At 39.1% G+C, this 14,774-nt stretch overlaps 1 protein-coding gene across 2 annotated transcripts in view; it reads left to right on the forward strand.

The window, feature by feature from the left end:
• FBN1 (fibrillin 1) overlaps nucleotides 1–14,774 on the forward strand; it is a 232,220-nt gene that overhangs the window by 40,596 nt on the left and 176,850 nt on the right. For both annotated transcript variants that reach the window (XM_045449811.1, XM_045449810.1), the window contains exon 6: nucleotides 2,075–2,170. In XM_045449811.1, the coding sequence (XP_045305767.1) occupies nucleotides 2,075–2,170 (96 nt within the window). The remainder of the gene's footprint in view (nucleotides 1–2,074; nucleotides 2,171–14,774) is intronic.

The raw sequence follows: 14,774 nt of genomic DNA on the forward strand, positions 1-14,774 counted from the left end.
CGCATACCATATCTTCATCCAAAATAGAACCAGGGGAGAAGAGTGAGATAGCAACAACCAAGAACATTCATCTGTTGGATTATTTGCTCTGTGTTTACTATGCGCTAAGCAATTTTTCAAACTCTTCGCATGTATTAACTCATTGGATAAAGCAGCGGCCTCCTGAGTTAGAGGCCTCTGTTATCTCTAAAAGATGAGGGAAATGGGGCACAGGGACACCAGTAACTTGTTTAAAGTTATATGAGGAGGAAGTGGCAGAGTTGGGACTTGAACCCAAGCAGTCTGACTTCATGGCCCATGCATTTAATGCTATGAAATGCTGGCCTCATATATATCACGTAAATGGTTTACAGTGAGAAAGACCATTGTGGCCACAGCGTAGAGATTAACTGCCGGGGGAAGAAACCGGAAGCGGGAAGATTAGTACCAAGGCTGTGGCTAGAGAGATGGTGTGATGGGGGTGCCGTCGAAGACAGTTTTGGAAAGGGAATCACGAAGACCTGCTGAGTATTCCTGCTGCCTTTGGACTAAACTGCCTCATGAGCACCAAAGTCTAGCACACAACAGGCTCTCAGGGAACACGGGCAGAATTAGAAAACCTTTCCTAGACCTCACTTACCTAATCTGTAAAGTGAGATGGTTGGCTGAGGCCATCCCCAAATTTTTTTTTCTGCTTAAAATCTTTTCTTTCTGCCCTGATTGTAAAGTAAGAGCCAAATCTAATTTTATGATGGGAAATGAACTCTTGCCGTAATTTTGGCCATAAGGGGTTGTGTCAGTTCATGTCCTCTGATCTCAAGTGGATGCCAGGACAGAATTGGATAGACAAGGGAGTTATTGTGGAAAAGGGCTGTAAAGAATAAAGAGGGGGAGAAAGCTAGAGTAGGAGGAGAAGGCCTTCAGACCATGATGCAGGTATGACCCCTGTACAAGGGGAGTGGGATTGTGTAGAAAATGCCTCAGACTATAATGCAGCTCCAGGAAGACTGGGCCAGGCTGATGGGAGTCCAAAGCAAAGATTGCCCGTCAGGAGAGTTCCATGATGGGCAGAAATGCCCTGTCTTTGGTACCCCACTGAGTTTGGTCATTGGGTGATAGCAGCCAGGATATATGTGTCCCTTATGTGAACATGAAGCAGATCTGAAGGTGGGGCAGCTGGAGGCGGTCAGCTAGTTAAGCAACGTACAGTAGGATTTCTTGGAGGGAGATCTGAGTGGCTCAACTTGATGACTTCCACAAGGATATAGACATATTGTGCAGGAAATATATGAAGGAGGAATTAATTCGAAAGGAGGTATTTAGGGAAGCCTCATGGAGGAATGATATTTGAGCTGGGCTTTGAAGAGTGGGTGGTACTGGCCAATTTGGCTCAGAGGAGCCTACCACCTGTGGGTAAAGATGCCTAGAAAGAGGCCATGCGTGAAAGAGTTGCAAGATACTGTACAGAGAAACGTTGCTCAGGGCACGAGCTTTCAGTTCTTACTTTAATGCCTTTTCTGGCAAGTAAAATGTCCCTCCCTCCAGCGTCACTGGACTTATCTCATCAATGGATTCTGTTATAACAGTCAGTTGGGTCTTCATTATGGTGCATAAATATGGTCATAATTAACGTTTTGTTGAGCGCAGTTAATTGTGTGATTTAACATGCTGCATTTCTGTAATGGTGACAGAGGCCAATGTTTTCCCTCATGGGTACCCTTTGGAAATTAAGCACAAAATCATAAGCAAAAGAGTCAGCTTGCTACAATGCAGTTCTCATTCAGAAACATCTCTTGTAAACCACCATTTTAGAGGCAGAACCGAAAGCATTGCTCAGATACTTCCCAGAACGAAACCATCAGCATTAACACAGGTACAAACCCACCTATTCCTGGCAGTTTAGCCTGAGATAACTGAGAAACACATACAGAGTTGGAACCATAGAGTAACTGTTTAAAATGAATCCTGGGATGATTATTTAGTTTTTGTTTTTTGTCTTTTTTTGTTTTTATTATTGTCCTTTCAGGGAATGTTATTACTTGACTAGCACCTACTTTCAGGTAACGTTCTCAGCTTCTCTCTCCTTATCTTACAGCTGTCTGTGAAAGTGGCTGTCTCAATGGAGGCAGGTGTGTGGCCCCAAATCGATGTGCCTGCACTTACGGCTTTACTGGACCCCAGTGTGAAAGAGGTATTTTTTTTTTTTTTTCCAACAAATTTGTATAAATCTGTTCTGGTAGCTAACACTGTTATTGACTTCAAGCACACATTGGCTTTATACAGCTGCTTCCTGAATTTTGCTGAGCTCTAAGGGGGTTTCTGAACTGTCACTGGGAAGGTCCCTATGATGACAAGGCAGTGGCTCTAATTCTATGCATGTCATTCAATAATCTTGTCAGTGGCCTGCAGGACTCACTAGTGAGCATATGCATAAGTACCAGTTGGCGTCAAGGTAAAAAGGGGAGAATTTTCCATAAGAATTAGCATTGAGCTCATTGTTATCCTAGTAAATTAGAGAAGCAACTCCACATAAAACATCTGTATGGAAAGGAAAAAAATTTAAAATGAAGAAAAATACTTTTAAAGATCTGTGAGAACCTACTGGGGACTGTAGTGGCACATAGCGTAGCATCCAAAATTCACTAGAAATATCTATTGCTGAGGAACTGGGCTTTCACACAGCGTGGTATATCCATACTCAGAACAGCCCACTGATGTGTGTATAACAGTCCTCACTTTTCACAGGGAAACACCAAGGCGCAGGGAGGTCAAGGATGTGCCTACGTTCACACACGTAATGATATGCTTTAATCGGAATGTGGGTTTTCTGTTTAAGTGTTATGCTTACTGCTGCTCCTAATTAAAAGAAGTGTTCTACTTGATTTGCCTACCTATAAATGCAAATTTAGGGGCGCCTGGGTGGCGCAGTCGGTTAAGCGTCCGACTTCAGCCAGGTCACGATCTCGCGGTCCGTGAGTTCGAGCCCCGCGTCAGGCTCTGGGCTGATGGCTCAGAGCCTGGAGCCTGTTTCCGATTCTGTGTCTCCCTCTCTCTCTGCCCCTCCCCCGTTCATGCTCTGTCTTTCTCTGTCCCAAAAAAAATAAATAAACGTTGGAAAAAAAATTTTAAATGCAAATTTAATATCGAGATATATTTAGATGTGTAATATTCTTGATTTTTTTCCCCCAGCCCCCTGAACTTTGGCTTTGATTGTCTTACCTCTACATTCATAGCCATTTTCTCATCATTCCTAGTTTTGTGGTGAAGGTTTGGGAGGTTTATTTCATACAACGTTGTAAAAAATATTCATGAAAATACTAATTTAAAATACTAATGAACTTTTTAAACAGCAATCATCACTTTTATCCAAAGTTGTATAAAGATTTTTTTTTATTCTGTGTTGGAAAGTAAAGATTCAGTAGCAGATGTTGAATATATAGTGTATAAGAACAAAGAGCAGAGATTGGTATGTGAGAAATTATTTTCTGTTTCTATTTTTGCAAGTTCACCTAAATTCAGTTATTTGCTGATAAAGCAACAATACCTATTTTAGCAAGTAACTCTAGGTCAATTATTATTACTGGATAAATTATATTGTATCTTAGTTCAGTACCAGGACATGGTATTGATGAGTAATGCACTGTGAACTCTTGGCCTTTACATTGCATTTGGCATAATTTGGAGGCCCCTTTCACAACCGTTTCTCGGGGCGCCTGGGTGGCGCAGTCGGTTAAGCGTCCGACTTCAGCCAGGTCACGATCTCGCGGTCCATGAGTTCGAGCCCCGCGTCAGGCTCTGGGCTGATGGCTCAGAGCCTGGAGCCTGTTTCCGATTCTGTGTCTCCCTCTCTCTCTGCCCCTCCCCCGTTCATGCTCTGTCTCTCTCTGTCCCAAAAATAAATAAACGTTGAAAAAAAAAATAAATAAATAAAATAAAACCGTTTCTCTTCACAACTTGAAGTATTTTTATTGACTTGGAGATATTCATTATTCAGAATAACAAAGATACCCCTTTCAATTAGGTAGTATCATTCCGTGGCCTTATGGAAAATGATGTGGAGTTTAAATTGTTGAGGTTAAAATTGTTAGTGTGTAACATGGAAAGTAGTGTGTGAAAATAATTCCTCAGATGATAGTACTTAATATTTAATATTTAGTATTTAATTTGTTTTAGAAAAATCACAAATAGGAGGAAGTTAAAGGACATTTTACCTCTAAGAGCGTGATTAATAATTTGCTGCAAAAAATATTGATACCCAGAGTGCAGGCATTGATGATAAAACAGTCTAAAATAAAGGGGGCATGATATTTAACCATTCCACAGTTATTTCTTCAAAGACTTCACCCTTTTAAATTTATTTTATTTTATTTTTATTATTTTTTAAAAATATAATTTATTTTCAAGTTGGCTAACACAGTGTATACAGTGTGCTTTTGGTTTTGGGGGTAGGTTCCCGTGATTCATAGCTTACATACAACACCCAGTGCTCATCCCAACAAGTGCCCTCCTCAATGCCCATCACCCATTTTCCCTTCTCCCCTGCACCCCCCCCACCCCATCAACCCTCAGTTTATTCTCTGTATTTAACAGTCTCTTATGGTTTGCCTCCCTCCCTCGCTGTAACTTTTTTTTTTTCTCCCTTCCCTTCTCCCATGGTCTTCTGTTAAGTTTCTCGAGTTCCATATATGAGTGAAAACATGATATCTATCTTTCTCTGACTGACTTATTTCACTGAACATAATACTCTCCAGTTCCATCCATGTTGCTGCAAATGGCAGGATTTCATTCTTTGTCATTGCCAAGTAGTATTCCATTGTATATATATATATAACACATCTTCTTTATCCATTCATCAGTTGATGAACATTTAGGCTCTTGCCATAATTGGGCTATTATTGAAAGCGCTGCTATAAACATTGGGGTACATGTGCCCCTATGAATCAGCACTCCTCTATCCTCTGGATAAATTCAAAGTAGTGCTATTGCTGGGTCACACGATAGTTCTATTTTCAATTTTTTGAGGAACCTCTATACTGTTCTCCAGAGTGGCTGCACCAGTTTGCATTCCCACCAACAGTGCAAGAGGGTTCCCTTTTCTTTGCATCCTCCTCAACACCTGCTGTTTGTTGTATTAGCCATTCTGACAGGTGTGAGATGGTATCTCAGTGTGGCTTTGATTTGTATTTCCCTGACGATGAGTGATGTGGAGCATCTTTTCATGTGTCTGTTGGCCATCTGGATGTCTTCTTTGGAAAACTGCAAAGACTTCACATTTTACCAACATTAAGAAATGAAGTGAATGTGTTGAGTTACTATTCTAACCAAAACTGCCATATTACTCAGGGATTTCTCCAAGTCTGGAGTTTCTTTAACTGTTCCTTTCGCAATAAGGCTATCCTGAAATTTGTACTAAGATGTAAATATATTTTGGTCCCATCGAGTCTTCACAGTGGTGATTATCTACATAAAACTAATCCTTAAATGGCAGATTTTCAGGCATGTGCAGTAGTGGAGGTTACAGAGGAAACAGACTCTCTTTAATTGTTACCCTTTGCCTTTTGTACCCATGAATACAGTCCTGACCTTCAATGGGAGAAGGGAAACATGAGTGTAATTTCCCTGAGCACGTGGGAGAGGGGAATCTTTTTGATTCCGGAATTATATTTCTACTTGTAGAGTCTTCCCTGTTTCTGCTCTTATGGAAGACATCTGCTTACCTCTTTAAAGAACTAGGGGCAATACATCCTTTTATTCTCAAATGTATGGTCGTGATTTCAACAATGATTAACAAAAATGTAGGACTGAGTCAGGATAAATCCATCCTGAAGCATGGGGAAGTGTTCAGTGTGACTTCTGATGCTGGGTTACTATACTGATTAAGTTGTTTATTACCTAGGCTGATTTATTAAGTTGTTCAATAACCTTGGCTAGTTGCATTATGCTTTAATTGGGATATGGATTTTTATTTTTAAAAATAACTTCCAGGAAGTCTTTACTAATCTCCTTTCTCCCTTCCAGGAGGCTAAGCCAAGTGGTCCTTCTGTACTCTCCCTTAGCACACTCTCCACGCCTGTTTTGATAGCACACACTATATGGAAACAGTGGGTTTCCCTGTCTCTCTCCCCAAGTAGGGTATAAACTCTTCAGCAGCAGCTATGGTTTCGTCAACTTTTTAATTCGCATACCAAGTTCAATGCCTAATGCATAGTACATGGCCATTAAATGTTGAACTAGACTTATTTTAAAGCACCAGGAAATCTGGAGATATGAACATATCAGATATGAACAAATGTCTCCTAGAAGTATAATTGATGTTTACCTACTTGTGGATGGTCCTGGATATTTTGCACTGGTATCATTTTAACCAGAGTTTACAGTGTTGAGGGCTAACTGAATTTGGCCCCGCCTTTCAGAAGTATGATCTTTCAGGGACACAAGACTGTCATTTTTCAGTTGGCAAGGATGCAGAAAAGAAGGTATATTTTGATTAAAACCAGGTGGCAATAAGCCAAATAAACAATTCCCTCTCATGATATACTGCACATGGAAAGGACCATGTCAAATGTCAGTTGCAAGTACTTCTCAGAATAAGTAGCTTTGTCCCTGGCAGATATTGGAACTTCTATACATCTGTAACTACCTCAGAGAGCCAATACAAGTATAGAATACCCTTTGGGATAGGATCTTGACACTGGCAGGATCTGGACCACTTTGAGCCAAAAAGTGAATCTTAATAATCCATGAATGTAGTGTTTGGATTTGTGATGATGTCTCCATCACAAGCAGTGGATCCATGCTTGAATTGCAAATCATAACATTCGTTTAACAAATGCCATCATAATATGAAGCAAATTTGTCTCACTTGTAGCTTTTAGCCAGTAAAATAGTGCTTCTTTTTTTAAATTTCTTAGCTAGTTAGTTTCATCACACAAGTGGCAATGATCTTGTTGCCTGTCTCTCTGTACTAAGAGAAGGGAAAGTAAAGACCTGTGACTTGTTTGGCCTGCAATGTTTACTTCTTAAAAACTGAATGTGAATACCTGTGGTTACATTTTCCAGTTTGCCACAGTCTTTACCACTTCCTATTGTAATGCATCATGCTCACTTCATTCATTCAGTTTGCTTTTTAGCTCCTGGGGGCACTTAAGTTTGCCACCTCCTACTACATTCTACATCAAAGATTGCATCTCTTGGTGTTTTCTTTTGTACCAAAAGTTTCTTTTATTGTTCTTTCTTTTACTTTTTTTCCCTATAAATTTACACTTATGGTTTTCTGGATAACCTCCGGCCCCCACTCCCCTTCATTTTTGCCTTCTGTCTTAGTAAACTTGGGCATTGAGCAACTTAGTCAACTTTATCTTCTTGCCTACCCTCAGTGGTACAGTATGTTAGCATTTCGTAGATGATTGAAATGAGATTGGTACTTATTTTGGCAGTGACAAAACAAGCTAGTTGTGTATTGCCACAGTTACTGCCAACAAGACTATGTGGAATCACATTTTCTCTTGCCATCTTGCACTAGAATGCTGACTACTTAAAATCTTGTTAAATGCTTTTATATTAAGCACAGTGAATCATGTGAGTGGATAAGACTTCTCTAGGTAATGATAATGAGAGAAGAATGATAGGGACAGAGCTGACTTTGTAGATGGGGACGTGGTAATGATGAATAGGCTTAGGGAAGAAGAGAACAAAAGATAGGTACTGAGAAAACCTGAGGTACTGAGGAGAAGGAAGAGAACCAGGAGAACCCTGAGCCAAAGAAACTAAAATCAAGTTCAAGAAATAGCTTGACAATTGTTAGACTCTTCAAAGGGTCAAGAAAGAATGAGAGTCACAAAGAGGCCCTCTGATGTAGCAACGGGTGATGTGTAGTGATGTAGAATGTGCCAGGCAGTGTGCTGAACACTGTAAGTGGGCAATTTGCAACAACCTTGTTAGGAAAGTCCTATAATGACCCACTTTACAGACGAGTGAACAGAGGCAGAGAGAGGTCAAAGAGTTTGTTCAAGATCAGACAGCTTATAAGGGGTGCAATCAAAAAATGAAACTAGGTAGCCTTTGCACACAACCACTGGGCTATATTTGGGTTTCACTGGAAGAGGTAAATAGTAACCATAGAGAATTTATTGAGGAATTGTAAGAAGAAATCCAGAACTAGGAGTTTTAGTGTAGAAGTAATAGATTTAAAAAAAAAAGCACTTTAAGAAATTTGGCTAGGTAAGTAGTTTCCCTCCCTGGTAGAGTTGAGCTAAGTTGCTTTTAAATAATTTTAAGAGCCAAAGGAAAGGAGTGTTGAGTATTGCTTGCATGTTTCTACTGTAGGGACTTAGGATATTTCTGTTTGCTTGATTTTGATATTTTAAACATAACAACCCACTCTTAGAAGGTGATTCTTGTCTATTTGTAGTGTATGTAAATTGACTCCAAAGAACTGAACCAACATTCTGAAATGTAGACATACGAAATGAGTATTGTTTAGTGTAGTTACCATGGAAGGTATATAGTTTTCCTATGATATTACAATTCTTCAAACCATATTTGGAAACTCTCTTTTGAATTATCTTTAATTTTTTTAAATGTTTGTTTCTTTTTGAGAGAGAGAGAGAGAGAGAGAGAGAGAGAGAGAAAGTACAAGTAGGGGGGTGCGGAGAGAAGGGGAGACACAGAATCTGAAGCAGGCTCCAGGCTCTGAGATGTCAACATAGTGCCCAACGCTGGGCTTGAACCCATCGCCTGGGAGATCATGACCTGAGCCAAAGTTAGATGCTTAACCAACCGAGCCACCCAGGTGCCTTTGGAATTAACTTTAAAGAGTCAGAAATACATTCAAATGAGTGTGTGAACATTTTGCCCCCCTTTCTTGAAGGCATTTGAATTTTTAGAAACAGCCTAAAATAGGGTCAATTCTAGTGATTATAGTGGGTAGTCAAACCCTTTAGTTGATTGGGGTTAAAAATTGACTTAGGTTAAAAAGCAGTGAAAAGAATTGTCTTGGATGACTCTTAAGGCACATGGAATTGGATTAATGTTTTAATGTTAAACTTTATGTGAGCCAGTGTAAGATACATACACCTTAATGTTAAACTTTGGAAGCCTAAATGCAAATAACAAGACATTTTCTATCATTACTCAATCTGGAGATCTTCATCATGTGCTATCTGAGTGTAGGCATGGATATGGATTTCTCTCCATCCCGAATCGTTTGTTCATTGTTAAAATTCCTACCCAAGTCTAAACTGTAAAGACAATATATGGATTTTTGGCAACTCAAGAAAGTCTGCTGGATATTTTGCTGGCTATTAATAGATAAATTATAGGGGAAAGCATTATTGAACTGATAGCTTTAAGAAGAAAGAACAATGGGGGGAAATGAGGAGTAGAATAACAATGAAAATGTGGCAATAATTCACAGTCCATCAGAGAAGCATGACAATGGAAGGTAAACTAATCTTTGTTCATCTAACTTGCATCTTTAGGGAATTCCAGTGTTAATGGAGCTGGAAAAGATGCTTAGTTTTTGTTTGTTTGTTTGGGTTTTTTTTGTTGTTGTTTTGTTTGTTTTTGCACAGTAATGGAAGAATAGAACAGAGGACAGGTTTGTTGATTGTAATTCTGCTTCATTCTCTGTGCAGTTCGTATTTTAAAAACTCTGTTCCTCATAACATATCATCAGATTCTCTGATGATACAAAAATGATGGTTTTTCACAGAGCTCTTTTTAAATGATTTCATTGAACAATTTTCAAAAAAAATAAAAAGAAAAAGAAAAGAAAAACAAGTATCCTGAAAGCAGTTGAGCCTTTATTTCGTAAATCCAGGGAAACAGTGTCTGTGGTGTGAGTAATGAATGGAAAGGACTAACATATAATGACCCAAATATGTAATAACCAGGTAGTGTATGGTGGATACATACACCTTATAAAAAGAAAATAGAAGCATGACCTACTCTCAAACGACTGTCTAGAACGCTTCACAGAATTAAGAGGTGATTTTCTTAGGCTTTTTCTCCTGGAGATTTTCAGGAAAGTACTGACGAAATCTAGATCCTGTTTTTCTTTGAAGCCCCTGTTCTGTCTCTCTGAAGGTATGGGTAACACTGCACTTCTGATACTCATTTTACATTTTGGGTGGCTATTACTAAAGTCCCCATAATAAATGCCATAAGCTAACTCCATTTCTCAAAGTTTCTTGGAAGGCAGAACCCTGTGAACTACAATTTTCTTTTGTCTAAAAAGTAACATGCAATAGACTGCTTTCACTGAAATATATTGAGGCACTTGTGAGCCTTGCTTTTGGTATTTAGTCTAAATGGAAAGCAAATACCAGTGTGTAGATAGCAGAGGCAGAATGCCGTAAATATTACTATGCATCTAAAGTGGTATTGCAATATTTGGCAGTTGGTGGATCATTGGATAAACTTGATTTTCCTAGAACATTTCCAGGAAATACATCTGTTGACATAGACATTCGGTTTTTGTGGTTGAGTGACTGTATGCACATAAGGAACATATGCTATCATGCCTCTGGACACTCGGCAGGCCCATGTGAACTAGCAGGACTGGTGAGATGCCATCACAAAGCAGTTTAATTTTTGTCTCTTACTATCCTTCCCAGCCTGCTCTGTGGGCTAATTTTCTCCCTGCTGGTGGTTGAAATGTTCTGGTCCCTTTCAGAATTTCTCCGGTCCCTTATGTGAACAAAGATGTCTCTATTCTTATTGGTTGCTCACGTTTCCTTCCTCAAGCCCTGGATGTCCAGTGGTACCTCCAGCCATCTGGGGCCTCTTTGCTGCTGCAGGCAGCCCTCTGAGAAAGGACCTAAGCCCACTCCACACCAGCTTTCTCTTGCAGTAGTCCACAACTACCTGGTGGAAATACTTGTGCATTTTTGCCACAGTACATCTTCAGAGTACAAACCAACTTCAACACAGTAGCTGCCTCTCCATTGAACCACGTCCAAGCATCTGGTCAGCCAGTTTCCAGGCATTAGACGGTTCCCAGTCTATAGTGTCCTTCAAACTGCAGTGGATACATCTCATGTAGTCTGAGTAATCTCTTTGAAGCCCCTCTTATGATTTATCATAATGTGGTCCTCCACCAGTTTCCTAGAGAGCCAGTGAGAGTTCAGCTCTCTCTCAAGGACCCCCTTCCCATCTCTTACTACCTCAGACGTTTATATGTTCCTATTAGGCATGAGGGTTTAAGAGCCCTATGACCAGATTGTCACTACCTCCTTTGCAAATTCTGCATCATACTGTCACACTTGACTTAGAACATAGCATCTTGTTTTGGTGCTTCAACTGAAATGTCCATTTTAACATCCTCTACTATTATCAAAACAAATAATTTGATGCAGCTATTAAATTTGTTATAAAATTTGGTATCATAGGGGCGCCTGGGTGGCTCAGTCGGTTGAGCGACCGACTTAGGCTCAGGTCATGATCTTGCAGTTTGTGAGTTCAAGCCCCGCGTCGGGCTCTGTGCTGACAGCTCAGAGCCTGGAGCCTGTTTTGGATTCTGTGTCACCCTCTCTCTGCCCCTTCCCCACTCATGCTCTGTCTCTCTCTGTCTCTCAAAAATGAATAAATGTTAAAAAAAATTTTTTTTAATTTGGTATGATGGTTTCATCTTCAAAGACAATTTGTTTTCAAATTTATTTTCTTTCTCTAAGCTCTTACAAACATTTTAAAAAGATTAAACTAGTTTTTATAAGTTAGTAGCCACACTTTGGATCACTTTGGGTCACTTTTCAGCCTTGGGTACTCAAAACTCTATTGTACCACTGACCAACATAAATATAATGTAACCTATAATTTTAACTTTTCTAGTAACCACGTGAAAAAGTCAAAAGAAACGGGTAAAAATAATTTTAATAATATATTGTATTTAACCCAGTATAGTCCAAAGTTTTATTTTAATATATACTCAGTATTAAAAATTGAGATATTTTGCATCCTTTTTTCCATACTAAGACTTTGAATTCTAATGCATATTATGCCGTATCTCAGTTTGGGCCAGCTACGAGTCACATGTGGCTACTGGCTGCCATATTAGACAGCACAGCTTTAGAGCTTTGCTTCTAGTATTATATATCAACACCTCACCTAAGGTCTCTGTTAGGTCTCCAGTTTTCTTTCTTCCTGCTGCTGCTTCTTCAACTTAAAAAAAATTTTTTAAGTTTATTTATTTTGAGAGCGAGAGAGAGAGCACAAAAGCAGGGAAGGGGCAGAAAGGAGAGACAGAATCCCAAGCAGGCTCTGCACATCAGTGCAGAGCCAGATGCAGGGCTTGAACTCACGAACTGTAAGATCATGACCTGAGCCAAGATCAAGAATCAGATGCTTAACCAACTGTGCTACCCAGGTGCCTCTTCTTCAACTTTTAAGAAAGCAGCATGTTAGAAAACCAGAGCCTGTATTGGTATTTAAAAATAAACCAATGTAAAAAAAACAAACAAACAAAGTTTGAGGTTTAGGATAGAGTCTAATTTCTCAGGAATTTCTAAGTTGAATTTTGTTTAAATATAAGTGATCAGCAAAATCTTTTGTAGTCATGTCAATTAGATATAACAACTATAGCAAAGGTTTCATAAAGGCTCAGCCCTGAGCTAGGCACTATGATGGAATCAGAAGGAAATTTATGGTTCTTGTCATCAGGGACTGAAAATCATTTTTTGAAAAGTTAGAAATGCATATGTGAAATACTAAAATAACTATACAGAGTGAAGATTTAGCTAGGCAGAGTAGACGTGGGAAAGTACCACAGACAAAGGGAAGAGACAGTACAAAGATGCAGAGGCTGGAATTGCCAGGGGAAAATGGAGGACAAAGTTGCCCTTAGGAAGTCCTTGCTGTGCTCGCTTTCTCAGTGTTGGAGGCCTCCTATGAGAAAAGAGGAGCCAGCATGATGTCAACTTGCCTAACTCCAAAGAAGTGAAGGTCTATTTCAGATCTCTCTGTGGTGCCCTTCTGTTCTACTGAACTATAGCTTCTGTACCGTTTCTGTCTGAGGCAGAGTATTGGGATTTCAAAAAATTCTTTGCCTATATAAATTAGTGGGTGGACTAGTCTATTTCTGAAGCTGTTTTAGCTTAATCCTGTGGATAGCAGCCTGGAGACCCTTACCAATTTTATGTGCTCAATTGAGAGTCCTTGAGAACACTTGGTGTTTACGTTCCTAGTAGTTACGACCTCTAGAGAGTCTGTGCTGGTTTTGGTTTATGAATATATATTGGAAAAATATATGGGACTTCGTGGTCAAGATGATGTGCCAAAGTAATTTTTGTAGAACATTAGTCCCTTGGGGATTCCATGAAATGAGGTTTCCATGGTCAATAGCATTTTGGAAACTCTATACTATGTCCTCTTTTTGGAGAGGCAGTGGGTGTATTAGCATATTAGCTCTTGGGAGTCCTTCAAGAAGGTAATTGTTTTTTACTCAGCACTGCTGAATCCATGAATTTTAGAATCCCCATCCTTCCCCGCTTTTCTCCATTAACACCTTTAACATCTTCATCCTGAAGATCTGGAGTCTAATTTTTTTAACAGTTATTTTGAAAGTCACTTGACATCTCTGTGACAATCCCTTCATGTTCTACATAGATATTTTAAATCCACATATGATCCTTATCTGAAGGTGAATATTTGTCTACTACATGTCTAGAGGTTCTTGGAGACAGATGATGGCTATCATGTAGTAACTCACCTTTTGTGATCCTATGAGGATTCATTTGGCCATAAATTGAAACACCCATTCCCTGGGGTTTGGCTTTCAAATATTCTAAAGTATCACCTAGGCAAGGTGGACTATCCCATTAAGTAGTGGTAAATAAGAGTTCTGAAATATTTGATATGATTGGCATGCATGCCATCTGGTTTTCATCAGCACTTGAGGGTTCTACTTACCAGCACTGGGACTCTCAGATATTCTTGGAACTAGAGTTTCTTTTTCTAGATTGGCTAAATTCTTTTCTCTCAAGGTCAGCCTTAAAGCTTATTCCTCCAGTCCTTTCTTGGCCATAGGGAGCTCCACCTCCCAGCTCCATCAATTTCCTTGCACCTTCACTCCCATCACTCCTCCTGGCTGCCCAGGCCTCCTCTATGTTTCTATTTGATGGTCAATGCATGTATTAAATGTTTGGTCTTTGTCATTCGTTTTAAGCTACATTAGCCATTTTAGTATTTTATTCCTCTGATGAATTCTTATTTTTCTTGTACTTCATTACATTTTTAAATGGGTGACCCATTCCATGTCTAAAGGGATGTGTGTGTGTGTGTATGTGTATTATGTGTATCTTTGTGTGTGTGCGTGTGTGTGTATAATGATGGTTGTTAATGATGTTTATTAAGAAGTAAGGAACGAGCATGTTCATCTTGTCAAAAACTTTTTTCCATTTACATTTACTGATTCTTGTTTTGAAATACTTATGTTAGCAATAAAAAATCTAGAATCCTATTTCATGGCTTTTAGGAAGCCTTATAAATAAGTTATAATATTTTAAGTTTTCTTAAAAATATTTTCTTCTCTAAATGAAGCATAAGTGACATTGATTTAAAAATAAGAATATACACACACAGACACATACACACACACACATACACACACAGGTATGAATATGAATGTGAACATATAGACACACACATATTTTTTAACTAGTATTTTTTTAAAAATTAAATTTGGCCTATCAGATCCCATGATCTGGGAATTAACAAATTTGCTAATCTAGTTCTAGTTTTGGTGATTTGTATATAGTCTTCCAGCCAGGCTATGATGTTTCCCATAGACCAAAGAACAG

Source organism: Leopardus geoffroyi, chromosome B3 (genome assembly GCF_018350155.1).
Source record: "Leopardus geoffroyi isolate Oge1 chromosome B3, O.geoffroyi_Oge1_pat1.0, whole genome shotgun sequence".
Taxonomy (NCBI): Eukaryota; Metazoa; Chordata; class Mammalia; order Carnivora; family Felidae; genus Leopardus; species Leopardus geoffroyi.